The 26,605-nt window shown below is 61.7% G+C and overlaps 10 protein-coding genes across 10 annotated transcripts; 6 read left to right on the top strand and 4 right to left on the bottom strand.

Moving 5' to 3' along the window:
- Positions 1 to 496: 496 nt before the first annotated feature.
- Positions 497 to 4,325, top strand: RHTO_08130 (C6 transcription factor; the record flags this gene model as incomplete). The annotated part of the gene is made up of 9 exons (XM_016421784.1): positions 497 to 563; positions 909 to 926; positions 1,035 to 1,215; positions 1,272 to 1,870; positions 1,972 to 2,797; positions 2,855 to 3,053; positions 3,112 to 3,156; positions 3,211 to 4,048; positions 4,111 to 4,325. 9 exons carry the CDS (start codon positions 497 to 499, stop codon positions 4,323 to 4,325), a joined length of 2,988 nt encoding a protein of 995 aa, XP_016273896.1.
- A 259-nt stretch (positions 4,326 to 4,584) lies between these two features.
- RHTO_08131 (short-chain dehydrogenase/reductase SDR family protein) lies at positions 4,585 to 6,366 on the bottom strand (the record flags this gene model as incomplete). Its single annotated transcript, XM_016421785.1, has 12 exons — positions 4,585 to 4,602; positions 4,695 to 4,754; positions 4,831 to 4,954; positions 5,018 to 5,103; positions 5,192 to 5,218; positions 5,306 to 5,369; positions 5,439 to 5,497; positions 5,566 to 5,608; positions 5,725 to 5,868; positions 5,936 to 6,114; positions 6,170 to 6,229; positions 6,313 to 6,366. 12 exons carry the CDS (start codon positions 6,364 to 6,366, stop codon positions 4,585 to 4,587), a joined length of 918 nt encoding a protein of 305 aa, XP_016273897.1.
- A 511-nt stretch (positions 6,367 to 6,877) lies between these two features.
- On the top strand, positions 6,878 to 11,186 carry RHTO_08132 (serine/threonine-protein kinase/endoribonuclease IRE1; the record flags this gene model as incomplete). Its single annotated transcript, XM_016421786.1, has 5 exons — positions 6,878 to 7,832; positions 7,890 to 9,722; positions 9,777 to 10,611; positions 10,672 to 10,939; positions 10,998 to 11,186. 5 exons carry the CDS (start codon positions 6,878 to 6,880, stop codon positions 11,184 to 11,186), a joined length of 4,080 nt encoding a protein of 1,359 aa, XP_016273898.1.
- Positions 11,187 to 11,850: 664 nt separating this feature from the next.
- Positions 11,851 to 13,403, bottom strand: RHTO_08133 (uncharacterized protein; the record flags this gene model as incomplete). Its single annotated transcript, XM_016421787.1, has 5 exons — positions 11,851 to 12,237; positions 12,301 to 12,393; positions 12,449 to 12,926; positions 12,983 to 13,325; positions 13,376 to 13,403. The coding sequence occupies 5 exons, from the start codon at positions 13,401 to 13,403 to the stop codon at positions 11,851 to 11,853; spliced, it is 1,329 nt and encodes a 442-aa protein (XP_016273899.1).
- Positions 13,404 to 13,655: 252 nt separating this feature from the next.
- On the top strand, positions 13,656 to 15,301 carry RHTO_08134 (uncharacterized protein; the record flags this gene model as incomplete). Its single annotated transcript, XM_016421788.1, has 5 exons — positions 13,656 to 13,688; positions 13,764 to 13,963; positions 14,021 to 14,263; positions 14,321 to 14,575; positions 14,635 to 15,301. The coding sequence occupies 5 exons, from the start codon at positions 13,656 to 13,658 to the stop codon at positions 15,299 to 15,301; spliced, it is 1,398 nt and encodes a 465-aa protein (XP_016273900.1).
- Positions 15,302 to 15,631: 330 nt separating this feature from the next.
- On the top strand, positions 15,632 to 16,953 carry RHTO_08135 (rRNA processing protein; the record flags this gene model as incomplete). The annotated part of the gene is made up of 6 exons (XM_016421789.1): positions 15,632 to 15,699; positions 15,765 to 15,784; positions 15,878 to 15,967; positions 16,030 to 16,173; positions 16,233 to 16,387; positions 16,501 to 16,953. 6 exons carry the CDS (start codon positions 15,632 to 15,634, stop codon positions 16,951 to 16,953), a joined length of 930 nt encoding a protein of 309 aa, XP_016273901.1.
- Positions 16,954 to 17,244: 291 nt separating this feature from the next.
- Positions 17,245 to 18,440, top strand: RHTO_08136 (uncharacterized protein; the record flags this gene model as incomplete). Its single annotated transcript, XM_016421790.1, has 6 exons — positions 17,245 to 17,281; positions 17,342 to 17,502; positions 17,560 to 17,642; positions 17,699 to 17,772; positions 17,830 to 17,990; positions 18,048 to 18,440. The coding sequence occupies 6 exons, from the start codon at positions 17,245 to 17,247 to the stop codon at positions 18,438 to 18,440; spliced, it is 909 nt and encodes a 302-aa protein (XP_016273902.1).
- Positions 18,441 to 18,509: 69 nt separating this feature from the next.
- RHTO_08137 (alpha/beta hydrolase fold-4 domain containing protein) lies at positions 18,510 to 20,165 on the bottom strand (the record flags this gene model as incomplete). The annotated part of the gene is made up of 6 exons (XM_016421791.1): positions 18,510 to 18,913; positions 18,978 to 18,993; positions 19,055 to 19,296; positions 19,350 to 19,374; positions 19,430 to 19,497; positions 19,562 to 20,165. 6 exons carry the CDS (start codon positions 20,163 to 20,165, stop codon positions 18,510 to 18,512), a joined length of 1,359 nt encoding a protein of 452 aa, XP_016273903.1.
- Positions 20,166 to 20,736: 571 nt separating this feature from the next.
- Positions 20,737 to 22,724, bottom strand: RHTO_08138 (peptide chain release factor eRF subunit 1; the record flags this gene model as incomplete). The annotated part of the gene is made up of 9 exons (XM_016421792.1): positions 20,737 to 20,881; positions 20,945 to 21,328; positions 21,387 to 21,886; positions 21,948 to 21,974; positions 22,037 to 22,238; positions 22,308 to 22,341; positions 22,400 to 22,429; positions 22,535 to 22,548; positions 22,684 to 22,724. The coding sequence occupies 9 exons, from the start codon at positions 22,722 to 22,724 to the stop codon at positions 20,737 to 20,739; spliced, it is 1,377 nt and encodes a 458-aa protein (XP_016273904.1).
- Positions 22,725 to 23,811: 1,087 nt separating this feature from the next.
- Positions 23,812 to 26,448, top strand: RHTO_08139 (tryptophanyl-trna synthetase; the record flags this gene model as incomplete). The annotated part of the gene is made up of 10 exons (XM_016421793.1): positions 23,812 to 24,004; positions 24,217 to 24,361; positions 24,434 to 24,584; positions 24,854 to 24,990; positions 25,056 to 25,222; positions 25,302 to 25,440; positions 25,499 to 25,582; positions 25,641 to 26,079; positions 26,144 to 26,230; positions 26,296 to 26,448. 10 exons carry the CDS (start codon positions 23,812 to 23,814, stop codon positions 26,446 to 26,448), a joined length of 1,695 nt encoding a protein of 564 aa, XP_016273905.1.
- Between the last annotated feature and the right edge of the window lie 157 nt (positions 26,449 to 26,605).

Consider the following 26,605-nt stretch of genomic DNA (forward strand, 5'->3'; position numbering starts at 1 on the left):
GAGAGAGAGAGGAAGAGCGAAGCCGCATCGTTTCGGTGCGATTCGCATGGCTCGCTGTGCGTGACTGTTGCACGCAGCCGAGTCTCACTCGTGCTTTTGTGCGAACGGCAGCCGGCGGCGAGAGCGAGCACATCGACGGGACTGCGGATCGCGCAAGAGGACGTCTGCTGGCGTGCTGAGGCCAAGGGGCGCCGAACACTGCATCGGGCCGGGCCATTGTTGGTCCGAACAGCTCATCAAGCGTGTCCAGCCGGCGGAACGAGCGTGAGGCAGCGGGTGGACAAGGTGAGGAGGCGAAGAGGGAACTCTGCTCCGCTCACACTCGCTCTACCTCGCCACAAGCAAGCCAGTAAATCATGTGACGCCTTCAGACTGCACTTCCAAGCCATCGCACGCCCATCGCTGTCGCTGTTGTCGCTTCCACTTCGGCACGATCGAACGGAACTTGGACACTTCACTCGCCTCGCTTGCTGGGACTCTTGAGTAGCTGCGAACGATGCAGCCTGCTAGTGGCAAGGCCAAGCCAGGCAGGAAACGCATCGCCTGCCACGCCTGCTCGTCTAGTGCGTTTCCATCCCGCTCATCGAACTTGCACGGTCAACGGCGGTAGCAGCGCTTGCTGGTGTCAAGCAGACTCGCGAGGTGGGTGCACGAGGGATTGGGAGAATATATAAGGGGCTGCGGGCACCCGCTGGCAAGTTGAACGCGACAGGACGTTTTCGGAGAGGGTGTGGAGAAGCGGGTGAGGGCGACGAAGGCGGGTCCGGCGGGCGGTGCGCGCCCGTGCATGGGGTCGTCCAAGGCTTCATACGTACCGGCTGGGCGCGGCAACCCTTCGGAACGGTCTGCCACAGGCTCCGCCCGTCTCGCGAACAACTCGCTGACCCGCTTCGTTCTATCCTACGCAGACAAGCAGAAGTGCGATGGTGAGTCCTGGCGCTTCGATGCTTCCGAATCCCGACATGAACGGCGGCATGGATTTCAGAGGCTACTTTGCAAGAGCCGACCAAACTGACTCTCCGTCCCATGAACAGGCGCGACCCGATACCCTTGTCGAAGATGCGAGCTGTACAACATCCAATGCGAATATCCGGATGGACAGGTACCCAGGTCGGCTGTGAGGGTGGATCTCGGGCAGGGAACGTCGAGTGCGGCGAGCACGCCTTTGAACGGGACGGCGACGGCGGCTGGCGGAAAGGATGACATTGCGGCTGCGTGAGTTCAGGCTTTTCCTTCTCAGGAACCTTCGAAGCTGATGTTCACACTCGCAGGCTGCGCGAGATGACCGCGCGACTGGCTGCGATCGAAGCAGGCCTCGAGTCTGACCGCCGAAGCGGCTTCCGACCTTCCGCCGGCGCAGCCTCAACCTCTTCCTTCTCCCTACCCGGCGTCGCATCCTCTTCACTCCCTCATCTCCCAGCCGCGTCGACCTCCCTCGCGGTCCCCATCGAAACCCGCACGTCAGGCTCCTCGACTCCCGCACACGCCGAAAGCGTCGAGATGCCCGCCGACTCGAACCCGCTCCAGGTGCTCGTCAGCACAATGGAGCAGATGAGTCGCGACGAGACTGCGATGGACGAGGACGAAGGAGGCGAGATCTTCGGCGCGAGGAGGTCAGAGAACGAAGTTGGGCCTGAATCGGACCCGGCGTATCTCGAGCAGTTGGAGAGGGAGGCGAAGAACGAGCCGAGAAGCGGGAGACCGGATGCATTCGCGAGGGGATTGGTCACGTTCGAGGACGTCCAGACTGCGTTTGCGTTCTATGTCCAGCGAATACAGCCTTGGGTGCCGGTTGTTGAGCGGAGGGCGCCGCTGGTCGTGCGCGACAAGAGCCCGTTCCTCTTCCACGTCATCCTCGTCGTCACGAATTGTGCGTCAAGATCGCTTTCCTCACTGCTGTCTCCTGACAGGAAGAAGCTTCCGCTTCGGGTGCTCTGTCAAGACCTAATGTACTGACGGTTCTCCGTGCAGACTACAACACGTCCACGACCGTCCGCGCTCGTGAAGTCTACGCTGGCCTCAACGCCATCATCCACGAACTTCTCGTCGCCCACATCCTCGCTCCCGATCCCTCCATGTTCACCCGCGACTTCATCCGCGGCCTCCTCCTCCTTCTCTACTACAAGCCGGTTCAGACAGCCGCCTACAGCCACCGCGGGATCAAGTCGACCAGCCGCATTGTCCACGCCTCGAAAGTCAACGCTCTTTCGTCACTCATGGTTCACTCCCTCATCCAGCGTGCTGCCTCGTTCATCGACATCCAAAGCTCGCCACACCGCCTCACTCCCGTCCTCGACAATCCGACCGGCGTCGGGCCAGAAGAGCGCAAGCGAGCGCTCGCAGAGTTCCGCCTCTGGTGCACGCTTATCGCGGCAGACGCGCTCGGCTCGCTGCAAAGCGGTCGAATCACCTGGACCGACCCGGCTGCGGCGCTCAAGAATGCCCGCCGCTTCGCACAGCTCGCTGCGGACCCGACAGACGTCCGCCGCGCCTCGGTCCTCGAGCTCTACAGTATCGTCACCGTCCCGACCTCCGAGACCGCCGCGCTTCACCCAGTCCGATACCGCCTCGAACAGCTCTCGCGCATCAACGCCCAGCTCGACGCCTGGAAGTCGTACTGGACGCCCGTTTTGACCGAGGCGCAGAATAGGGGAGACCCGCTTGCGTATACGGTTGTGCAGACGCTCGCGCAATTCGTGGTGCTTGCGGTCAATGGAGCGGTCTTTACGCGATGGGACCTCGAGCGGAAGAAGGAGCTTGAGGACGGGAAGGAAGGCAGGCCGAAGCTGACGACGGAGTGCGTCTACTCTCTTTGCCCTTGAACGATGCTTCGCTGACTCTACGGCTGGCGCAGCGACTGGAAACACCTCCAACGAGCAGCCGACGCCGCAGACACAGCGATCTTCATCGTCTCGACCGAAGCGACCGTCACGGGCAACCCGCTGCGCGAGTACCGCTGGCCGCCAGCCGTCAACGGGTACCGAGAAGCGCTGCACCTCGACCCAAGGATTACGGAGGACTTCAAGACTGCGCTGGACACCATGACCTGCATCGTATGTGCAAGGTCCGCTCGAACTCGTTGAAGCGAAGCTTACCAGCTCCCCTCCGTAGGCTTTCGTCTACTCCCTCCTTTTCCTGGTCCGCATGGCTTCGGCGGTAAGTCTTACCCTCTCACATGCTCCAAGCGGCGCTCATTTTTCGCGCTCGCAGGGCCTCATCACCTGCGACCTCGTTACGCGCAAGGCGGACTACGAGGCCGGCTGCGACCTCAACACGCCTCAGCCGCTCACGAAGGGCCAGAAGCTGCCTCGCCTGCTCGAACTCGGCTCCGCCTTCCTCACCGGCATCTCACCGAACCCGGACCACCCAGCCCGTCGTCACGCCCTCCTCGTCGAGATGATCCTTCGCGTTGGGCTCGGAGCGGCAACTCCGCAGGCGCAAGGCGCACCTTCCCCTGCCTCGTCGGGTCAGAGGCGCTCCCCTGTCGTTGGCAGTGCGACGGTCAACTCGCAGCGCCCGCAAGCCTCGCCGCCTGTCTCCGCCGCCATGCCGAAGGCGAGCTCGAGCCTGGCGCAGACGAGCGCGCCGATGCCCTCGCCCTTTTCACTCCCTGCTCAGGCGAACACCTCGCTGCCGCCTGTCCTTCCCACTCCGCCTCAAGCGCTCCAAGCACAGTCTTCTCCGCAGCACCTCGTCCCGCCTCAACAGCCTCCCCGACCCGTTTCGTCCTTCGACTCGTGGCTGTGGGACACCTCGACGCCGACCTCGACATCCTTCTCCGGCCCGCTCCGCATGCAAGACGGCTCGTTCGTCATGCCCGACTTGACCGTCTCTACCTCGGCAGCCAACGCTGCCTCGTCGCTCGCCGCGACCGCTTCTCCCGCACTCGCTTCTGCGACTGTCCCGCCTCCGAGCGGGTACATGGGACGTCAGGGGACGTCGCCGATGCAGGCGACGATGACGGCTGCGTCGGCTGGCAGGAGAGGCGACGCCGCACAGGCGATGGCGTCGCTCCTCTCCGAAGTGAACCCCTTCCTCGACGACTTCTGTGCGTCACCTCTCATCCTTTCTTCGCTGTTGACTCTCCCCTGACTCGCTCTTTCCGCGCAGACGCGAGCCAACCCGGTATCGGCTCGCACGCCTTCAACGACGACTTTGGCCTCGGACCCGGCTCACTCGGCGGGCCCTCCAACTCCGCCGCAACAGGCGGAGCAGACGTCAATGCGCTCAACGGGCTCGATTGGAGTTCGTATGGCGCGAGTGGGTTTGGAGGCGCGACGCCTGGAGCGGGAGGGGCGGAGTGGGGGTTTGGGACGGGCGCGTGAAAGGAGATTTGTAGGTAGGTAGTACGCTTGATACGAGGACTAATCGATGCCTCGATTCGAACTTGCGCGAGGCATTCGGGCGGAAGCCATCCGCAGGTCACCTCCACCTCAGCTCTCCGCTCCTCCTGCCGTTCGAATCAGTGTACTGCTTCAGCTACGTTTTTACAATTTTGCGTCACGAAGGGAGCTACTATGCGATGAGGCGAGGCAGACGAGAAGAATGTACGATGGGATCAAGCGGAGCGGAAGCGAGAGGGGCTTAGACGAGGTACTGGCCCTACAAACATGGAAGTGGGTCGTTAGCACGCGCTCGAGAACGGTAGAGAGACTGGCGGAGGAGGAAGAGAGAGATGGAGAATCGAAGCGTACCGAGTTGGGGTGGACGACCTGGCCCGTCAGGATCTCGGACGTCGCGCAGTAAACGTAACTCTGCGGCGCTCCTCACATAATAAGCATCCGCTCTGTCACAGTGAGACTGGGTGCAGTTGCGCAAAGTAAGACGCACCTCTCCCAACTCCGCCGGCTGCGCAACACGCCCGTGAATAAGCGACGATGACCCGACGCTCCAGTCTTCCATCTGCTCTTTGGGGCGCGAGGCGGGTTGGAGGGGGGTGTAGACTGGGCCGGGACTGCGAGGGAGCGAGCGAAGCGAGTTAGTCTCGCGAGGGACGAGAGGGAGGAGGAAGACACACGCGACGCCGACGACGCGGATGGCTTTCGGGAGGATTTGGGTCGCGAGAGACTTGGTGAAGGTCGTGATGGCGCCCTTGGTGGCCGACTGCGAGACGAGGGGAAGAAGGCAGAGCGAAGGCGAGTCAGCGACGACGACTGGTCGAGAGATGTGAAGCAGCGAATGATGGACGTACGTAGTCGAGCATGCCAGCGCTGCCCTTCTGCTCTCCAAAAGAAGGTCAAGCGGGCACGTCGCGAACGAGATGTCAGCGATTTTCCGTGCGCAGGGACAGGACTTCGGGACGAACGTAGGCCGTGACGGAGGTGGTGTTGATGATCACATCTCCGCGCTTCATGTGCGGGAGGGCGGCCCTGCGAGACGGGTTGAAGACAGGTAAGCTCACGACATGGGCGCATGGAAGGGAGGGAAGAAGAGCGCACTTTGAGACGCCGATGTACTGGATGATGTTGCAGCGGAAGGTGTCCTCGACGTTGTTCATCTGCGAGCCGGTGGAGGAGAAGAGTCAGCGAGAGTCGGAGGGAGAGGGGGCAGAAGTGAGCAACCCACGTCAATTTCGGCGAGGTCCTGGCACTGGATTTGCTGCGAGGCGCTGGAGAACACGACGGCATTAGCGCAGTCCAACTAGATGTCGACGCGCAGGAGCGGCATCGAAACTCGACGTCCGCCTTCGCAAGTCCAACCCGCGTCGAAGCGACCCAAACTCACTTGTTGACGAGGATGTCGAGCGCGCCGTACTCCCTCATGTGCTTCTCGATCATGCTTTCGCGGAACTCTTGCGTGCGGAGGTCGCCCGGGACGAGAAGGCACTTCTTGCCCGCCTCTTCAACGAGCTTCTTCGTGTTTTGAGCACTGCGTTCCGCTCGATCGTCAGCGGTTCTCCCAGGTCGGAAAGGTAAGAGAGGGACTGGGAACGCACTCGTCCTCCTCCTGGGGGAGGTAGTTGATGGTGATGTCGGCCCCCTCGCGCGCAAAGAACACTGCGACAGTCTTTCCGATTCCCGAGTCTCCACCCGTGATGAGCGCCGCCTTGTCCTTGAGCTTGCCCGAGCCGACGTACTCCTCGAGGCGGGGCTCGCCGCGGTGCCAGCGCTCGACCTGCGAGGAGAAGTGTCAAGGAGCGGAAGAGAAGGAAGGATGCAACAGGACGCACCTTGGTGTGCTCGGCGAGGGGCGACATGTCGAGGTCACGACCGGGGAGCTTCTGCTCAAACTGTCATCGTCGCGCAAGAGGGCGGCAAGCGTGAGTTGTAGAGTCCTGACGTCGAGGACGAGGTGAAGGGGACAGAAGCGCACCTTGTCGGGGGAGAAGTTGGGGTAGGCGGTGATGACTTTTGCGTCGGATCCCATGATGCGAGTGCTGTTTCGACGTCGCGTGAGTGTCAGCAGTCGACGCGGAGGAGCGGGAAGGGCAGCGCACCTCGAGTGGAAGAAGTGTGTGCGGGTGAGGTGGTGAGTGCGTCTGACGAGATAAGCCAGTGTGAGCTAAAACGAAGAGCAAGAGAGCAAAGGACGAGGACGAGCCCGAGGACGAGGCGAGGCGAGCGCGGTGACGATTTGACCTTCGCAAGGCGGTGCTGTGGGGTAATGTTGAAACCATTGCAACGAGATTGTATTCAGACCATTACAACTTGCAATCTCACCCGGCACTCGCTCGGCTGGCTCGGGAGAAGGACACAGTGCCCTTTCATACACTCGTACACTCACTGGAGTCCAGAAAGTAGCGAAGGAAGGCGGCGGACGAGCCCTCGCATTGTCTTGATTGCATCCATCTCTCTCGCTCGACTACTACTCCCCAGCTTGACCAGGACTGCGCTGTGACTGCACCAACTCCACCCAGGGAGTCCCTCACTCCCTGGCCATGCCCCCAACCGCGCGCCGCACCCCGCTCTCGCACCTCACCTCCCCCTTCCTCGCACTCGGCTCGCTAGGCCCATCTTCAACCAACGCAGCGCCTGAACCCGCCGCACTCGCTCCGAGACACGACCAAGCAGCTGGTGGACGAGATCCGGCAGCCCTACCGGCGCATCTGAGGGACCGCTCAAAGGCGCAGCACCAAGACCGACTTCCCGATGCCATTCGAGGCGTGAGGTTCAACGCGCCCTTGAGACCGCCTCCGTTGCCAGCGCGACCCGAGAACGATGCCGCAGAGGGAGACGAAGCCGGGTTCACGTTGTCCCAGCTCGTGTTGGTGGTTACGGTCGACGGGCAGGTGCATGCGTTGAAGCGCGAGACGGGCCAGTGGGTCTGGACGTTGCATGACGATGGAGGGATTGCGCTCGGTGGAGTCGGGCGAGGGTCGGCGGAGGAACGGCGGAGACGGAGCGGGGCGGGAGACGCAGTCGGCGGACCACTCGTCAAGAGCGTGAGCAGGAAACGCCGCGCTCCTCCAACAGCCAGCTCTTCCCGCTCGACGGTCATGTCGAACGAGACGAGCGTCATCTCCGTGGACGCCGCAGACGAAGACGACGACGAGACGTACATTATCGAACCGAGCGGGTCGGGCGACATCTACGTCTACTCGCGCTCCTCGGGCGGACTGGACAAGCTTCCCCTCTCGATGCAAGAACTCGTCACCCTCTCGCCCTTCCGCTTCCCAGGCGACTCGAGCCGCATGTTCTCGGCGAGCAAGAACACAAAGTTTGTCGGGGTCGACTTGAAGACTGGAAGGCTCGTCGGCGTATTTGGGAGCAATGCGGGGTGGTGCGAGTGGGATGAGGGGGACGAGTTGACGGCGGGTGCGAGGGCGGCGGAGCAGGATTGCGAGGAGGACATTGCGAAGCGGCCAGACGACTTGCTGTACATGGCCCGAACAGGTGCGTTGTGTTTCGCTCGTGCTCTCGTATCGTCGGCTCACCCTCGCCCTCGCACAGAATACCACCTCTCGATCTACGACACGAGCTCGTCACAGCCCCTACAAACCCTCTCCTACACGACCTACACCTCCTCCGCCCTCCCACACGCCTCGACTCCCGCATCATCCGGCACCTACCCCTCGCAATCCACCTGGACCCGCACACCGGACTCGCTCTACCTCCAGCCGATGCACGACGGCTCGCTCGTCTGTTTCCGAGCGGGCCAATCTGGCGTACAATGGAGCATCGACTTTGAAGCGCCCGTCGTCAGCGTCTTCGATGTTGTCGTTCCCTTCGCCTCTACCTCCTTGCCCTCGCTCGAAGGCGCAGACCCCCACCCCGTCATGTTCGAACAACCGCACCCCTTACTCGTCCCCGACCTCCCACTCGACTTCTCCGTCCTCCAGCAAGAACCCGCCGCGACCTTCATCGGACGAGTCGTCTCCCCTGCGACGGGAGAGGAACAGTTGTTCGCCATGAGTAGGGATAGGTTTCCGCTTGTGCCGTTTGCGCAGGTGGCGGAGGCTGCAAAGGCGGGGCTGGGGGCGGAGGCGCAGGAGGCGGATGAGAGAAGCGAGGAGGTGAAGGAGAAGCCCAAGCCTTGTCGTGGTGTCGACTGCATCATCGGCCGACACCGACTCTTGCATCCTCCGCCCGCTTCGCCCCTTGACGCAACTATCGACGCTCCCACCGAGCCGCTCCTGATCGACGCCGCGCCCTCATCCTCCGTCCCCTCCCCTTCATCGCCCCACGATTCGCTCTCGACTCCAAACCGCCGCACGCCTCACTTACCAGGCTCCTCGACCCTCCTCGCTCGTCTGTCCTCCTCATCCGTCATGCGCGAATTGAGCGGACACGGAGAAGTCCTCGCAGGTGGCAGACTGACGGTCGGAGTGATGGTACTTGTGCTGGTTGGGTGGTGGTGGAGTCGCTGGAGGAAAGTAGGGGAGGAGGGGAAGAACGAGGGAGAGGGAAAGAGGAGGAGTGGGAGACGCACGAGGGGCAGGGGGAAGAAGCAGCAGGCTCCGGCCGGAGCGAGTGGTGGAGAAGCGAGCGGGACTGATACGCCGCGTGGAGGAGCGGTCCAGTCGAACGGACTTGACTTTGCGAGCGTGAGGGGCGTGACGGCGGTTGCGGTACCGTCTGTTGCGCCTGCGCCGCCTGTCGAAGGGCCAAGGAAACGCTCGCCTTCGACACCGCCTACACCGACGAACCTCTCTTTCGCCCCGCTTTCGAGCAGCAGCGCATCTGGCGCTTCGACTCCCGCCCGCGCTCGCGCGTCCTCTCTTTCCCTCGCTCCTGCCTTCCCGCTCTCCTCGACACTCAAGGACCTCCCGCCTCTCCCTCCGTCCGCCCTGCTCGATTCGGACGACACCGAGGACCTCCTCAACGCCTCTCCTTCCCTCGGTTCCTCCGTCGAACTGCCAGACCAAGCAGATGACGGCGCCGACTCCGACAGCGCGCCTCCCTCAGTCGCACCCGGCGGTGCGCCGGGTACTCCGCCTCGGAAACGCCAGCGGCGCAGACGGGGCGCGAAGAAGAAGAAGGCGAAGAACGGGCAGGGAATGGACGATGTCGCGGTTGGTGCGGTGGATGAGAAGGATTTGCTTGAGGGGATTACGTTGAGTGAGAGGGAGACGAGGGATGAAACGGCGGATGATTCGGAGGAAGGAGCTGTGGGCGCGAGTGCGCAGGTTGATGTGGATGGGAAGGGCGTCGATGGGGATGTGGCGGGTGCGAGTGCGCCGATTTCGGCGGCTGGAGTGGGCAGAGAGGTCGATGCGGTCGCGAAGAGCGCGAGGCTCGACCCGCAGGCCGTCGGCGGTCTTGCGGTCAGTGAGGAGATCCTCGGTACGCTCGCTTCCGCTCACTTGGCCCGTCCGACGAGCTGACGTCACTTCGCAGGCTACGGCTCGCACGGCACGGTCGTCCTGCGCGGCGAGTTCCAGGGTCGAGCGGTCGCCGTCAAGCGCCTGCTGAAGGACTTCGTCACGATCGCCGCGCACGAAGTCAACCTTCTGCAAGAGTCGGACGACCACCCGCACGTCATCCGCTACTTCTGCAAGGAGCAGCGCGAGACGTTCCTCTACATCGCCCTCGAGCTCTGCCCCGCTTCGCTCTTCGACCTTGTCGACCAGCCCTCCGCCTTTCCTGACCTCTTGCGCCAACTCGACCCGAAGAAGGCGCTCAAGCAAATCACGTCGGGCCTGCGCCACCTTCACTCGCTCAAGATCGTTCACCGCGACATCAAGCCGCAGAACATCCTCGTCTCGACCGCAAAGCGCGGTCAGCCCGGCTTGCGCATGCTCATCTCCGACTTTGGGCTCTGCAAGAAACTCGACGTCGACGAGTCGTCCTTCCAGCAGACCGTCAACCATGCCGCAGGCTCGTTCGGCTACCGCGCGCCGGAGGTCCTGCGCGGACTCGTCGACCCGAACGAGGGCGCAACTGGCACGTCTTCGGCGAGCGCAGGGTCAGGTGGCTCCTCGACGACACTCGCCGGCCTGACGACCACCGACCCGAGCATGCGCCTCACCCGCTCAATCGACATCTTCTCCCTCGGCTGCATCTTCTACTACGTCCTTACGCGCGGTGACCACCCGTTCGGTGGGCGGTACGAGCGCGAGATGAACATCTTGAACGGCAAGGCTAGCCTAGACCGGCTCGACGGACTCGGCGAGGAAGCGGTCGAGGTGCAGGACTTGATTTTGCGGATGGTCGCGACCGACCCGAGGGAGCGGTGCGTTCGCTTCTTGAGGTCGTGTGGGGTCGTCTGCTGATCTTGTTCGGTCCCCTTTAGCCCGACCGCCGACGCCGTCCTCCTCCACCCCTTCTTCTGGAATGCCCAGAAACGCCTCCTCTTCATCTGCGACGCCTCCGACCGCTTCGAGATCATGGACCGCGACCCTCCCACCTCGACACTCGTCACTCTCGAGAGTCGAGCTCGCGAGATCGTCGGCGACGACTGGCAGAAGGCGCTCGACCGGACCTTCCTCGAGAACCTCGGCAAGTACAGGAAGTACGATGGCGCGAGCGTGCGGGATCTGCTGCGCGTCCTTCGCAACAAGGTGCGTTCCTTGCTCACACGATACCCCGTCTGCAAGACTGAGCGCGTTGCCCGCGCAGAAACACCACTACCAAGACTTGCCCGAGAGCGTCCAGCGCGCGCTTGGCGACCTCCCAGGCGGCTTCCTCTCCTACTTCACGACGCGCTTCCCTCACCTCCTCCTCCACGTCTACGACACCATCGCACGGCACCTCGCGGACGAGCCGATGTTTGCGTCGACCTTCCGCATTCCCGAGGACGAGGCGTGAAAAGCCTGCCTCGCACGACTGTTCTCCTCTCGCCCATTGCGCTGTCCCTTAGATCCCTTCATTGTCTTTTAGTCTTCGGGTCGCAGCTGCGTACTCGCTGCCTTGTTCTGTCGCCGTTTCGTCCTTCTTTGTTGTCTTCCCTCTCGTCCTCTGCCTCGTCTTGCAACCTGCATCATTTCTTCCCACGCTCTTCTTCGCTCTCAGACTTCGCCTGCCCGCTTATGCGTGAGCAGCCCGCCTTCGCCCTCGGAGAATCATGTCACGATGCACAACGCCCTTTGAAAGATCACGACCCCGTACTACGCCGCGCCGCGTCCCACCCGTCATACGCATCTTGGTCAAAGTCCACAAAACGAAGGATCAGGAAGCGAACGACGAAAGAACCCGCTTTGCCCAGCTGCAAGTCCCGCCTCATGCTGTTGACCGTGATGCGTCCGTCTCGTCCACTTTTGAAGCCCCAGTCCTGCAGCGAATCGAACATCTTGTCCTTAGTCCGCTCTACAAGAGCGGTCTGTAGGTCGGGATGCAGCGAGTCGAACGCGCCAGGTCCGGTCGGCAGCTCGAAACCGGTCGACGCCGTCCGGCCGTCATACGCGATTCGCGCCCATCCCTTATACTGCCACCATGTGCCATTCTTCAATTCCTTGCCGAGGAGGACTTGGACTCACTCGGGCGCATCAACGGGTTTGCACCGTTTGAGCGGTCTGGCCTCGTCGGCCGAGCGATGCGGTGGCACGATGACCTCGATGTATTGTTTGAGCTTGTCCTCGTCTGCAAGAATGGCGATCGGTCGACCGTAGGCGAAGGTGTCCGGTGCGCAAAGGTTGTGCTTCGGCCAGATGGCGACAAAGTTTCGCGACGCCTCGTAGCCGTTGTCGGAGAAGCCGTGAAACATGGCCTGCACCTTTGGTCCGGCTATGGACCTGTGCTTGAAGGCACAGTCGAGAGCAGCCAGGCGAGGGTTGCGGAGGGGTGCGTCGGGCTCGAGGTCGAGGCCATCGAGGCCGCGAAAGCCTTTCAAGACGGAGGCGAAATACTGAGCGGCGGACGTCTGCACGAGCGGCTGGCCGATCAGTTCTTGGCGCGCACAATGAGAAGCGTCAGGGCAACAGACCTGGGGTGCTCCGAACTGCGGCAATGGCGGAGGCGACGGAGATGCTGCTGCGGTCTGTCGCTTCTTCCGAGCAGGCACAGGGGAAGCGAAAGGCTGTGAGTTCGGTAGTGTAAGTCAGGTTCGAAGTAGAGACGACGGAATGGCATGCCTTGGTGTCTTCGAGGTCGGGCGAAGGCGATCTCGAGCGCGTCAACCGTGACGATCGTCTTCGCCCATCGTTAAGGGCAGGTACAGGTCCCAATTCTTCCGTCTTGGGTCGTAAGAGCCGTGTCGTGGCGATTGGCCGGACGATGGGGTCGAGCGCAACGTCCTCGAGCTTGACTTCAGGCTTCGGCGAAGGCGAAGGTGCGCTCGCATGGCGCGCCTGGCGAGTCGTCCGCTCGTCAAGTGATTCTGGCGTTGAGAACGGCGTCGGAGACTCCGCGTTGCGGCCTTTTTGCGAAGCGTCTGTCGAGTCGCTCGAGGTGGAGCTCGAGTTTGACGGCGTGCGAACAAGTGATGAACTAGATTCTCCCACTTTGTAAGATGCGGATGATGTCGCAGTAAGGGCTACGGCGGTCGCGGCGAAAGCGTCGCGGGTCGAGGGCGTCGGCGAGGCTATTTTGTTGGGCTGGACGATGCGCGTGCTGATAAGGACTGACGTCAGAACTCGCTCATAAGCATCTAGACGAGACGGACGTACTTGCAAGATTCCAGGGCGTTTGTGAACCGGCGGAGCCAGACCTTGATCGCATGCATGCAGAGTCGGTCGTCGGGAACGAGGGTCTTCTTGAGGACACCGGCTATGTACGCGGCGCCGTACACTCCGGTCTCGATGCCAGCTTGATCGTCGCCTTGCTCGGCGCCGAACTGGGTTACGAGGGCATGCTGGACGGCGGGCCAGTCTGGCGTGACGAAGGGAGGCGGGAAGAGGGCGTAGGCGCGTGTGCGAGTGTACTCCCGACAACCTGGGTCATTCGAGATGAACAGCTCGACAGCATTGACGAGGGCCGTCCAGTCGTCCCGCAAGTCGGGATGGACGGAGACTGCGTGGGATCAGTACGGGAGGAACAGACGAAACAGCGACAGGACATACTCGAGACAGGCTGACCAGTGTGCGCCATGATAGATGGACAGCTGCTGTATATCTTGGAGGTAGCAACGAGCCCCGCGAGAGGTGCTAGCCAGACTAGAGGAAGAGGAGGAGGACAAGGAGCTGCTCCACTTCGACCACCTTGCCCGCTCGCTGATATCGCTTGGCCAAGCTTTACACCGGCTCATATTGGACTTCCAGAGCTACGCTGGTTTTGCGGATCCTGCCACGAGGTCCTCTCTCGCCGTCTCGTCTTCATCAGTCGAAGAGGTGGGGAGACAAGATGTCGACGGCGGAAGACTTGGAGGTCCTGCAAGTGCGCGCAACCCTTCAAGTAACCTATCTAGATGAGCTGCGGAGGCTCACAGCTTCGCTCGTCCGGTATACACAGATCTTGCGCTCTCTTCCCCCACTTCTCTCGCCGGACCTCCCTTCTCCTCCGCCCTCGCGGCCAGCCTCGCCTATCAAAGTCGAGCCAGCACCGCTGGAGAGAAAGCATGAGGAGGACGGACACCGAAATGGAGAGGAGCCGTCACAGCGGCCTACCATCGGACTGGGTTTCGAGGAGGGGCTTGACGAAGTTGCAGCCAAGTGCGTGCCAAACGAGCTGCACAATGAGGTGCAGAAGGCTCATACTTTGTGCTTCAGGCGCCCGCGACCGGCTCCTCCGCCTCCTCCAGCTCCGCCAGGCCGTCCACCACCCCCTCCTCCAGCCGCTCTTCCTTCAGACCTGAAGCCGTCTACGCCCGACTTGCGCAACTCGCCCCGGCCAGCATCGGCAAGACTGTCTCTGCCGAAAGGCTCGCCTATGCTCGGCTCGCCTCGTGTTGATCGCGAAGCAGAATGGCGGAAGGAGTGGCCGAAGGAACGGCTGCGGAAGCTGGCTGCACAGTGCGTATCCACGATAGCTCGGCGTCTCGTCGAGCTGACATGACTGCTGCCTCGCAGGTGTCGCGACCACGGACGCAAGCTCAAGCACGCAGGCGACGCCATTGCTCGCACGCCTCACCCCTCGCGCAAAGACATCCTCCGCGCCCTCGCTCACCACATCGACTCCATCCTTCTCTACATCTACTCGTTCTGGTGCGACGACGCGGCGAACCGGAACTGCAACGTGCAGCAGTGGGAGAGCGGGTTCGGGTTGATCTCGTTCGTCCGCAAGATGGCAGAGAAGGAGAACGTTGCACTCGTCGTCGGCCTGTGGTGCGTTAGCGTTCTTTTTGGCCGCCATTGACGTTGTCGCTCACCTCCTCGTGCGGCAGCACCCGCATGGAGGCGATAGCTGTCTTCACGACCTCGATGCACGAGCAGAAGGCGCTCAACTTCAGAGGCACGCAGCTCTCATATCACCGACCGAGCGCCTCGAGCGCACCCTCTTCCTCCTCTGCCGCCACCCTCCCACCGCGACCACCCGGCCCACCTCCCCCTCCGCCGCCCTTACCGCCGCCCGATCACTCTGCCGCTTCGCCAGCTTCGACCGCTGCGACTGACTCTCCCGTAACAACGGCATCGCCTTCAACCGCGTCAGGCGCCACGAGCCACCCTCCACCGCCATCTTCCGCCGCCCTGTCCGGCACGAAACCCTACGAAGACTTCCTCCGGTCCTTCCTCCGCGCCTCGCCCGAACTCTTCCGCTTCCAGCGACTCTACGACGACTCTTGCACCATTCTCTCACCCGCATTCCTCTCCACCTCCTTCCCCGAGACATGGGTTCTCTGTACCCTCGATCCAGGCGACAGTCCGAGTTCGCATCCTTCAGCGTTCATCCTCCCGAACCGACCCTGCAGGTTCGCCTGGCCGGCCGAGCTTGGACGAGGGACGAACGCGTGGGTCGCACATCAGGTAGCATGGGCGAGGAAGCTGGTTGAGGAATGGGCTGAGCGAGAGGGACTGGGCTACGTCCCAGAGAACGTTGGCGAAGGTGTCTAGACTGCTTCCTTCGGGCTTGTATGGCTCCACGCATTACTTCGCACGTGCATAGACCCCATTAATTGCGCCTGGCGACGGGCCTCTGGAGGAAGAGAAGGAAGCAACTCGTTTCAACCGGTTCTTCCGGCTCACCTGTCTCGTCAACAGCAAATGAACTATTTTCTGAAGGTCTGATTCCTCGCTTGCGCCGAATGAAGCTCGATGACGGAGGTTGACCTTCACTCAGCGAAGCGGAAACAGCTTGGACAAGAACACCTCGTTTCTGTCGCTCACACCCGCTCGTGCTGCCTCTGAACATCGCCTGCGACTCGCTAGGACCCTTCTGCAGCCATGAAGAACAAGCGCATCAAGTCGTACCGCCGCGCGATGCAGCTCTACCAGAGCTCGTTTGGCTTCCGGTGAGTCCGCCTACTTCGCGATGCAGGGTCACGTAGGGCTGACGAGTGAGTTTGTACGCTTTCAGTGAGCCATACCAGTTACTTGGTGCGCTATCAGCTTCCGGCGGGCAACCGTGCCCACACTCGACCCTTCATCTCCTCGAGGAGGCGATGCTGACCCTCCGTCTCGCCTGTACAGTCGACGCCGCCTTTCTGCAGTCATGCGTCAAGCAGAAGATGGATATTATGGCTCGCTTGCATGACGTCTTGCAGGGAGCGGTCAAGCCGAGTGCGTTCTTCCACCTCTCCCGTCTGCCGGTTCTTCAAGCTCACACCAGCTCCCCTTCGCAGTGATCACCCAATGTTGCATTCAGGCGCTTTACGATGCGGGTGCAGAGGCGCAGGCGGCGGTTGATGCGGCGAAGGGTTTCGAGCGACGAAAGTGCAACCACTTCAAAGCGAGGCCAGAGGACGAGTGCATGCTGGCAATGGCGGGTGAGTTCAGGCTTGGAGATGCATTGTCCAAGCCAGATCGCTGACAATCCCGCCGGCAGGAACCGAGAACAAGAACCGCTACGTCTTCGCTACGCAGTCCCTCCCTCTTCGAGAATCGCTCCGCGCCGTCCCGGGCTCGCCAATCATCTACATCGCACGGAGTGTCATGCTGCTAGAGTCGCCGTCGAATCAGACGCTAGCGAAAAAGCGAAGGGTGCGTTTCGCCTCGCTTCTCGCGTTGCTCTCCGGAGGCTGCTCCGCTTCTATCGCGCGCTCAAGTTTCGCCTCTGGCGCTTCCGACTCGACTGACACGAACCACATCCGCAGATGGAGGAGAGCAAGCTGCACGTTTCCGCCGAAGAGCTCGCGGTCATTACCGGCAAACCCCTTCCTTCCGCCGACCCCGTCGCTGCGACGTCTGCCCCTCCCGCCGATCCCTCTGCCGCCGCTTCCGAGGGTGCAGCAGAGCCGCCGAAGAAGAAGAAGCGGAAAGGACCGAGCGGACCGAACCCGCTCAGCGTCAAGAAGAAGAAGGCGAAGCCGGCTGATCCGAGTGCGGGACGGCGGCCGAGCAAGCGCGAGCGTGAGGAGGATGGTGGCGACTTGAGAGAGCAGAAAAGGCAGAGGGAGGAGGACGGGAAGGTGGTCAGCTTGGCGGCGCGAGGCGACGGAGGCGAGAAGAAGAAGCGGAGACGGCGACGAAAGGGTGCCACGACTGGAGCTGATGGAGAAGGCGGGAATGCAGGAGAAGGAGGCGCGGGCTCGGGAGGAGAGGCCTGAGTAGGTGAACGGCAACGCGGTCTTTCGCGCCATCACCACGACTCTTCGACTCTCGCGTCGCGCTTCACCCTAAGTTACGCCCTTCGTTTGCGGCAAGTTCGCGGACGCGCGGTGTTGCTATTCTCGACATTCCACGGTCTGCGCTCGCGGCGGGCATCAGCCCGCTTGTAACGCCTCCGCGGGGTCCGCCGGACCTGTCGCTGTGCTCGTCTTGGCTCGTCCGCCCGCCCCTCTTTCTTCCTCCTTCAGCGCGATCTCCCTACGAGTTCCGCTCTACTTCTCGCTTCATACATGCTCGGGTCCCACTGGCCGGTCCTGCTGTTGGCAGGTGCGTCTTGCGCTCGTCTCGACGTTCGCCTCCTGTTGACTGACCCTGCCTGTTCTGCAGCGAGTCCCGTCGTCCTGGCTCGTGAGCACATCCCTCGGACGCTCCATGCTCGTCAGGACGACTCGCTTCTGAGCCAGATCTGGACGTCGCTCGAGATCATTGCTTCGAACGCGGTTACTTGCCCAGCGAGCTGTGCTGGCTGGCTCCTCTCTTCAGCCGAGGTGCGCCCCGTTCATTCTGTACCCCTGAACATGCAGGCTGAAGATCGTCGTCTGCAGTGCGGCTTCGAGATCGCGGCGACGTTCTCGCTCGAGACGACCATTTCCTGCCTGTGCGAAGACATCGGCGACGACTTGCGCGAGTATGTCAGTCCCTCCGCAGCCATCCTGACAAATGCTCACTCAAGCTTGCTCGTAGCTGCGCAACTTGCGTAGCAGCCGACAGCTCGTCGAGCGCAGACGCAAAATCAGCTGCGGCCGGAGTCGCAGACTGTAAGCCGGGTTTCACGCTGTTCGTCTCTGCCTCACTGACGCCCGACTGTCGCACAGTATTCGACCAAGGCTGCGGTATGATTGGACACACGCGCTCGTCTAGCGCAGTCGCCGCCTCGAAGACGAGCCTTGCCGCACCTTCGACCTCTTCGACCTCTTCGGCTACTCGTCCGGCTACGACGATGCAGGCGACCATAGAGACCGCGCTGCCCAACGAGGTGAGCATTTTGACCTTAGCATCGATCCACCATTTTGTCTGATATTGTGCTGCTCAGGCAATCACCCTCGGCACCGATTCAAACGGCTTCACCTACCTCAGCACGATCAGCTACAGCATCAGCTACGACACCCCGCTCCAAGTACAGTCAATCATCTCTCAAGCATCCGCTTCTTCCGTCTCGGTGGCTTCTGCCTACAACAGTTCTCTCGCTGCCGCCCTTGCCAGCTCGATCGCCGCTTCGTACGCTCGCGCAGCAGCCAGCTACACGGTCGGCACGACCGTCCAAGGACAGCAAACCGAGACAGTCTTCACGGCGGCGGGACCGGCCAACACGGGGACGAGCGCAGCGTCGTCGGGCCACAGTTCGGGCGGAAAAGGAGTCGCTGGCTGGCGCGCTGGCTGGACTGGCGCTTTTGCGGGAGTCGCGGTGGTTCTCTATCTCCTGTAGACCCTCTCTCGGACGATCACAGTGCGAGTCATGGCGAGACGCCTTGCAGGCGAGATGCGATTGACACGCCTATAACGTCTGCACGAAGTCAACCGCTCCGTCCCAGATCTGCTTGATCTGCTTCTTGTTCCAGATCATCTCGAGCAGGAGCAAGTCGTGCGGCGTATCCTCCGTGACGACCACCTCAACTCTCACTCCATCGCGCCTCAAGTTCCTTACCAACCGTTCCCCTTCTTCCTGACAGCGTTCGCCCGTCCCGTAGTGCACAAAGCAAGGCGGGAAGGTAGCAAACGTGCCAGATGGGACGTCTGCGGCGCCGGGAGACATGTAGGGCGACTTGACGAAGGATTCGGGGTGCGAGCCGAGGAGGGATGAGACGAGGTGCAGACGGAACGCGCCGACTTCGAAGAGGTAGTCGCAGGAGTTCTTGCGGGGGATGTAAGAGTCGGGAGTGTGGCCGAGAAAGGAGTGAGCTGTGCGGAGGGAGAGAGGGAGAGTCAGCTTGCGAAGGTCGAAAGAAACGTTGCGTAAGCGTACAAGGATCTGCCCAAGGCTGACAAGATGAGGGGAGTCAGCTCTCAGTGGGCCATCAAGGAAGGTCAAAAGCGACTCACTGAAAAGAGGACTAGTCCAGCCGGCTGTTCCAGCGTCCAGCCATCTCCGCTCGTCTTGCCACTCGCAAACGTATCCTTGATCCAGCGTGTCAAGGCGAGTGCAAGATGACCGCCGCTGGAGTCGCCAAGGAGGACGATCTGTTCGCCTCGGATGCCGCGACGGAGGAGGGAGAGGTAGACCGCGGCAGCGTCTTGGAGAGCAGCGGGGACGGGATAGTCGGGAAGGAGGCGGTACTCGGCAGCTGTGAGTCACGAAGTCAGCGGCAGACCGCAATGATAGCCCCGGGAGACATACTGTGCATCGAGGAGAAGCGAGGTTGCTGGCAAGGCGGAATGTCAGCGAGACCTCTTGGCTCTGCTTCAAGGAATGCGCACCTTTTTGAACAGCTTGGAAGGGATGCTCGAGCTGGACGCGCCCGGGTGGGCTGAGTTATGCGTATAAGCTGTTCCTTCGAACGGTCAGCGCAACCCATCGATGACAGGCTGCGAGCGGGAGACTGGACGAACCTCCGCCATGCAAGTACAGCCCGACCAAACCGTCCCCTTCACGGTGACCAGCCGAACTACTGGGCGCATTCTTCCTCCGCCAGCTGTACATTCCAACTCGTTCGGCCGGCTGAACCTCCTTGTCGTCCACAACGCCCTGTACGAAGTCGCCTCTCAAGCCCTCGACCCACTCGAACTCGACGCCGTAGCGTACCCTGAGCCACCAGCGCGACGGCTCCTTGTCCGTCCTTCTCGCCGAGATCTTGAAGCCGCACAAGTCCATCGCGCCCATGATGCGCTTGACGGCTGGCATCATCGATGCTTCGAGTAACGTCCAAGAACGTCTCCATCGCTTTGAAGGAACGAGGGCGAAGAGGACGAAGTGGAAAGGGAGAAAGGCGAGCACCAGGATGAACTCCCAGACGAGGCGAAGATAGCTGACTGGTGGTTTGAGGGCGGGTGAGGACCGCGTCTTGTGCTTTGGTTCGGCAGAGACGCTGTTCTCGCCAGGTCGATTCGCGGGAGACGGGTCTGGCGAGGAGGCAGACTTGCGAGGAGCAGCGTCGGCAGAGGGGCGCGGCGACGCCATCGTGGGCGAGCTGGACGTCGAGCGTGAGCTGTCCATCTTTCGCAGATTCAGCAGCAGCAGCAAAAGGGTAAGAGAGAGACGACGCTCCCGATCTGGCGACCTTCGCAAGGGATGTCATCTCGCTGGCGATCCCAGGGGGAACCTCTCTCGAGATGGGCGAGAGAAAGCAGTGTCGCCTTTTCAGAGGGAAATGCTGATGCTACAGAACGAGCGAGCGATACGGGAAAGAGGGTGTAGGTATTCACGGGGAGAGGAGGGGAAGGAGGGAGGGGATGGGTATCGATGCAGAGATTACGAGGCGACGAGGGGGAGAGGGGTTGAAACGGGCGAGAGACGGGCTGGACGGTGACGACGGGGACTGAGTTGGAGGCAGCGGAGGTGGGGCTGCGTAGCGGGAGAAGGTTAGCGAGAAATCCGCGGCAGAGTAGGTACCGTCGAGACTCACGACAATGCCTCCGCCGCACAAGCGACGACTCAGGCTCCGTCCCGTTCCGAGACGCCGACTCTTGTCGCCCCGAAGGACCAACGAAAGCCCGCGCCACCCGCTCCCTCCGTCTCCCAACCGCGCGTCGACGACGGCCAGAGAAGGAAGAGAGCCGCACGCCGTTCAGATAAAGTCCTCGTCCGAGTCGTAGAACTCGTCTTCGTCCGCCTGCTCGAGCGCGTCCGCAATCTCGGCAAAGTCGACCTTGTACCGGAGGAGACCGCCGATGCCACCGAAGCCCTTGACGAACTGCGAGCCCTCCTGCGACCTGCGGGACGCGAAGACGAGTCAGCGCGATGTGAATGTGAAGGAGCAGACGATGTCAACGCACTTGTTCGTGACAATCTCAATCTCGGCACCAAAGTCCTTGTACTTCTCCGAGAGCCATTCGAGCAAGTTGACCGGCTCAGCCGCCTGCTCCATCTCGAGGCCCGTCGCCTTGTCGATGAACTTCTCACGCTCCGTCTCGCTAAGGGCAGCGATGCCGACAGCCGCCTCAGCCTTGTTGTTGCTAGCTGAGGGCGGAGGAGCCTGAGTGTGGACGACGTGCTCGGCACCCTGCGAGTCGCGGAGGACGTGGCGAGTGACGTCGAGGTTCTCCCAGACGATGAGGGTCTCGACGGCGCCCATCTCGAGACCGCGGAGCGTGTCGTCGACACCGAAGCAGTACTTGCCCGAGTCGTGCGAGATCTCGTCGAAGTAGCGCGAGATGAGCCTGCGCACAAAGCCTCTTCAGTATCGGGGAAAGGGCAAGCAATGCGCGCGGAACCCACTTCTTCTCCTGAACGAACTTGACGTTCGAGAGCGACTCGGCCGCGAGTTCGATAGCCTGGTTGAAACCGTTCTCGCCTCCGTACGACACGTCGACGACCTTGATGACCTTTGCCACGAGGCGCTGGTCGAACATGTCGGACTGGTTGAGCTCCGTCTTGAAGTCTGCCGAACCAGCAAGCACGAGTCCCTGGACGTTGACCTTGTCGTCGGTGATGAAGTGCTGGACAGCGAGTTCGGCGACCTTGCGAACGTAGTTGTGACGCTTCTCCATACGGAGACGGGCGAAACGGAGCGCAGACTGTCCACCACGACCGTGCTTCTTCGGCAGGTCGACCGAGAACTTGTGGATCACCTCGCGCGTGTTGCCCGCAAGCGTGCCGAAAAGTGCGCCGTTACCGTCCATCACGATGAAGCCGAACTTGGCGTCCGACTCGAGCAGCTCGGCGAGAGCCTCGGTGTGGAACTTGTTGTCGCAGAGGTAAAGCGAGGTGTTGATGGGCTGCGAGGCACGGCGTCAGCTCGCGTCTCTCCGGCGCATCTGTCGAAGACCTGGTACACACCTTGAAGGGCTCGAAGTCGATGTTGACCTGTGGAGAAGGAAAGCGTCCGGTCACTTCCGCAGGGACAACGGAATGGCATGCGAACTCACCTTCTTCTCCTTTCCCTCGTCCGTCAAGATGGTACCGCAGTAGATGATCAAGCCGTTGGGCGGGACCTTAGAGTACAGCTTGAGCCTCTGCTGGGTCGAGGTGATGGCGGCCAGGACGGAGAGACGGTTGACGCGCGACTTGATGTTGGACGCCGTGCCGTACTCTTGCGTCAACATGGACTGGAGCTGCGAGATCTGGGAGCTGTGTTGGATGACAGAAGTGAGTCAGGGAAGCTGGCGGGAAGGAACAGAACGGTCGACGGAGACGGACCGAGGCGGGGCGATGAGGGAAATCATCGAAGTGCCTGCGGGTCGAGCGGGTCAGCCCTAGGTGAATTGAAGTGAAGCAGAGACGCAACGCACCTGCTCCTCGGGCAGCCTGCAAGCTCTGGACTGCAGGCGTCGGAACGCACACGACAAGGTGATGGGGTCAGCTCATGCGCCCGCACCACGTTCCCCGGACCCGCTGGCGTGGCAAAAAGATGCAGCGACACGTACCGAGCTTCTTCATCCTGTTGGATCAGCGCATACAGCCGGAGCAGAGGCAGAGAGCGGCGTGTCAGTGGGTTTGCGGTCCGGGTGTGTGCTCGCGGGTGAACGGCGATACCGCGCGAGTCTGGACATGCCCAGATGGAACTGGGACGCACTTCCAGACGGCAATGTTCGCCTCTTGCTGTGCGTCGGCCATTGTGGGCTGGTGTCGGCGGAGGGGTGGCGGATGAGCGAAGTCGAGGAAGACGAGGCGACAAAGGCTCTGGCGGCGCGAGTGGTCGGCAGGTGGGGGCTGTCTGGCGTGCGAGAGCTGTCTAAGAGACTCTGCTAGCAGTTCCTGAGCTACCGCGACGAGCAGGGGCTGACGGTCGACACCAGACCTGCTCGACGCCCTCCTTGTTCTCCGACGACCCACTCTGCTCCGCGCTTTGGGCTCGCTGGGCTGCTCAATACGACTGAATTGGACTTCTTGCACAGTTCTCGCTGTCCCCGCCGCGCCCCACGCTGTTCACGAGCTGTTCGACCCGTCCTCGCCTGATCCCTCCTCTTGAGCCTGTCACTAGACCTAGGTGAGATGACGAAGGAGGGGAGTTATTGCTGAGACGTATTCAGGGTTATGAGGCGGACAGCTCTGCATCGGATCGTTCTGCGTGGTTCAGCACAGCTCTTCTGCTCAGCTCGCCTCTTCTGCGGTCTCTGCGCTTCCTCATCCGCCTTCAGCTTTGCTACTGACTTCGACGCCATCAACGGGCGTCTTCTCTGACGCTGATGGAAAACGGCCGGCGCATAGGTGGGCGTGAACGCGTGAACTGAGGCTGGGGGAAGTTGGGCGCGACGAACGACGACGGCAGGATGCTTGAGGGGTTTGCGCGAGGCTCCTTCCAGGTGTGCGAAGGTGTACACGTCCTTGTCGTCACGCGTAATACGTAGAAGGACCACAGTAGGCGCCCGAGACTGTGCAATGTCACCGCTCCGACTCCATTTCCGTGAGAGCAGGGGACCCCCTTCGCCTCGAGTCCTTTGGCGGTCTCAGCGGGTGAGAGGCATTGACTGTCCAGTCATAAGAAAGCCTCGAAAGCTCCGCCTAGTGAGCCTGGCGCGTTAGTCGACCTCGTCCCGCTGCGAGACGGTCCTCCCAGTCCACAACCTCTCTCGCTCGCCTCGCCTAGCGACGACAGAGCTACAGCAGACTCATCAGAGCACTAGACCACTCCATCGCCCAGCCGCACCCGCCTTATCCCGTCTCGCCCGTTACCACCTCGTCCAACTCGCTCCACCACACGATGTCGACCCTCGCTCCTCCCCAGCGGTCGGGCAGCATCCGACGCACCCCGTCCGACCTCTCTCGCGAACTCGCCTCGCAGAACCTGCCCGACCCTGAGACAATCACCCGCGGCGAGCGCCGCGAGGAGGCCAGCCGCAAGCGCGAGGAAGTGACGGGCAAGCTTGCTAGCATGGAGGGCGAGGAGCCTGAGGGTGCGTACTGCGTTCTCTTTGGCCGTGCGACAGATCTGGCGGGCTTCAGGGCGGCGAGGGCGACTAGTCGCATTGTCCTCCCCGTCCACGGGTTCTTAGGCGGATTGCAGTCCGTCAAGGCCGGTTGAACTCCCGCCTAGGCACTCCAACGAGCTACACGAGCTGCCAAATATTGTATGGACACGCGCTGACACTGCTATTCTCCCTCGCAGCCCTCACCATGACCCACCGCCGCCGTCAGTCGGAGAAGGCGCAAGAGGCCATGGCCGAGGCGTTGTCGACTCTCGAGCTTGGCATGCCTGAGCGTGTTGCGCGTGCCAACGCTCGCGCTGACGGTGCCAAGACGCCCGTCCCTCCGTGCGTTCTGCTTCACACACCTATGACCGTCCTCTTTCCTTGGTTCTGACGTGCGCTTCTGTCGGTTTACAGCGAGGTCACCGAGGGCACCGTCTCGGTCCCTTCGACTCCGGCACTCGAGATCGACGAGCCTCCCGCAGTCGCGACTGCAAGCGGTTCGGCGCAGACGGAGCAGGTCGTCACGCCGTGGGACGTGCAGGGCGCGGTCGTCGAGGGTGTCCAGGTTCGTCAGGCTTGAGTGGCTTTGCGGCGAGAGAGACGGTACGGAAGGGCACTAGAAAGAATCCCCTCGCATCACTTCGACCGCCGCCTACCCCAGCATCTGCGATACCTTCCATTCCCTCCATGCACCTCATTCGACTCCGTTCATATCTTCCTCAATTCATAACGACCGTTCACGTCTGCTCATTCCGTGCCCTTCCGTATCAAGGCGTCTCCCCGCGCAATCTACAGACATTTACCGTTTCTTCTTGCCGTGCCCTTCCGCAACAGATGGCTATCGACTACAACCACTTGATCGACCAGTTTGGCACGCGGCGGATCGACGACGAGTTGCTCGAGCGGTTTGAGCGGTTGACGGGCCGCAAGCCTCACCTCCTTCTGCGACGAGGCACCTTCTTCTCTCACCGGTGCGCCTTCCGCATCTTTTGCCTCCTGCAAAGGCGTGCAACTGACCTTTCTCTACGACCCGCAGCGAGCTCAACCTCATTCTCGACCGCTACGAGCAGAAGAAGCCGTTCTACCTCTACACCGGTCGTGGTCCTTCGTCCGACTCGATGCACCTCGGTCACATGATTCCCTTCATCTTCACTCAGTGGCTTCAGGACGTCTTCGACTGTCCGCTTGTCATCCAGCTTACCGGTGCGTTGAGGGGACGCCTCGTTCAGCCGATTCTCCCTCAGAATGTGTAAGCTGATGAGAAGTACCCGAACCGGCACAGACGATGAGAAGTTCCTCTTCAAGCCTTCGCTCAAGCTCGAGCAGTGCCACTCGTTCGCGTTCCAGAACGCAAAGGACATCATCGCGTGCGGCTTCAAGCCTGAAAAGACGTTCATCTTCTCCGACCTCGACTACGTCGGGTTCGTGCGGTCTCGCTTTCTGACTCCGACGTGAGCTGATGAGGTGGTTGATTTTCAGCGGCGCGTTCTACCGCAACGTCGTCAAGATTTCGCGCTTGATCACCGCCCGCCAGAGTCAACAGACGTTCGGCTTCAAGCTTGAGTGCGTCCGCATCGTTCTCTTGTCCTGCGACTCCCACACTGACGCTGGTCTCGCGCAGGGACAACGTCGGAAAGTGGCACTTCGTCGCGATCCAGGCCGCCCCCTCCTTCTCCAACTCATTCCCGCAAATCTTCGGCGACAAGACCGACATCCCCGCCCTCATCCCCTGCGCCATCGACCAAGATCCGTACTTCCGCCTGACGCGCGAGTGCGCCCAGCGCCTCAAGTACAAGAAGCCTGCCCTCATCCATGCCAAGTTCATCCCTTCGCTCCTCGGTGCGCAGAGCAAGATGTCGGCTTCAGCGTCAGAGAGCTCGATCTACATGACCGACACGCAGAAGGAGATCAAGACCAAGATCAACAAGTATGCGTTCTCCGGCGGACAGACCTCGATCGAGGAACACCGCGAGAAGGGTGGAAACCCCGACGTCGACGTCAGCTACCAGTACTTGACGTTCTTCCTTGACGACGACGCCGAGGTCGAGCAGATTGCCCAGGTGCGTCCGCCGACCTTTTGCTCCAGGTCGCGTACAGCTTCTGACGACCTGCTTCTACTCGCAGGACTACCGTGCCGGCAAGCTCCTCACTGGCGAGCTCAAGCAGAAGACGATCGCGCTCTTGCAGGAGTTCGTCAAGGCATTCCAGGAGGTGCGTCCGATTCATTCCCCTCCTTCGCAACCCCGCCGCTGAATCTTGCTTTTCGTCCCGTACAGCGCCGAGCGGCCGTGACCGACGACCTCGTCAGGCAGTTCAGGGACCCGGAGCGCAAGATCGACCCGACTTTGCGGTACGGACCTGGCTGCACGGGCGAGAAGCCCAAGGCCCCGGCGGCGCCCGTCATCAAGGAGCCGACTTCGACGGCGTAGACGGCAGGTCTGCGGTAGAAGTGATTCTGTCGAGAGTGACGGAGGATGAGAACGACTTGCAGTACTAATTCTAGCTGTCACTTCCTCTCGGGCACCGCGTTTACGAGAGAAGAGGCTGAGTTGAACAAGGGCTACGGATGTACGGATGGACAGCTAC

This window comes from Rhodotorula toruloides (genome assembly GCF_000320785.1).
Source record: "Rhodotorula toruloides NP11 unplaced genomic scaffold Scaffold9, whole genome shotgun sequence".
In the NCBI taxonomy this organism is placed as follows: Eukaryota; Fungi; Basidiomycota; class Microbotryomycetes; order Sporidiobolales; family Sporidiobolaceae; genus Rhodotorula; species Rhodotorula toruloides.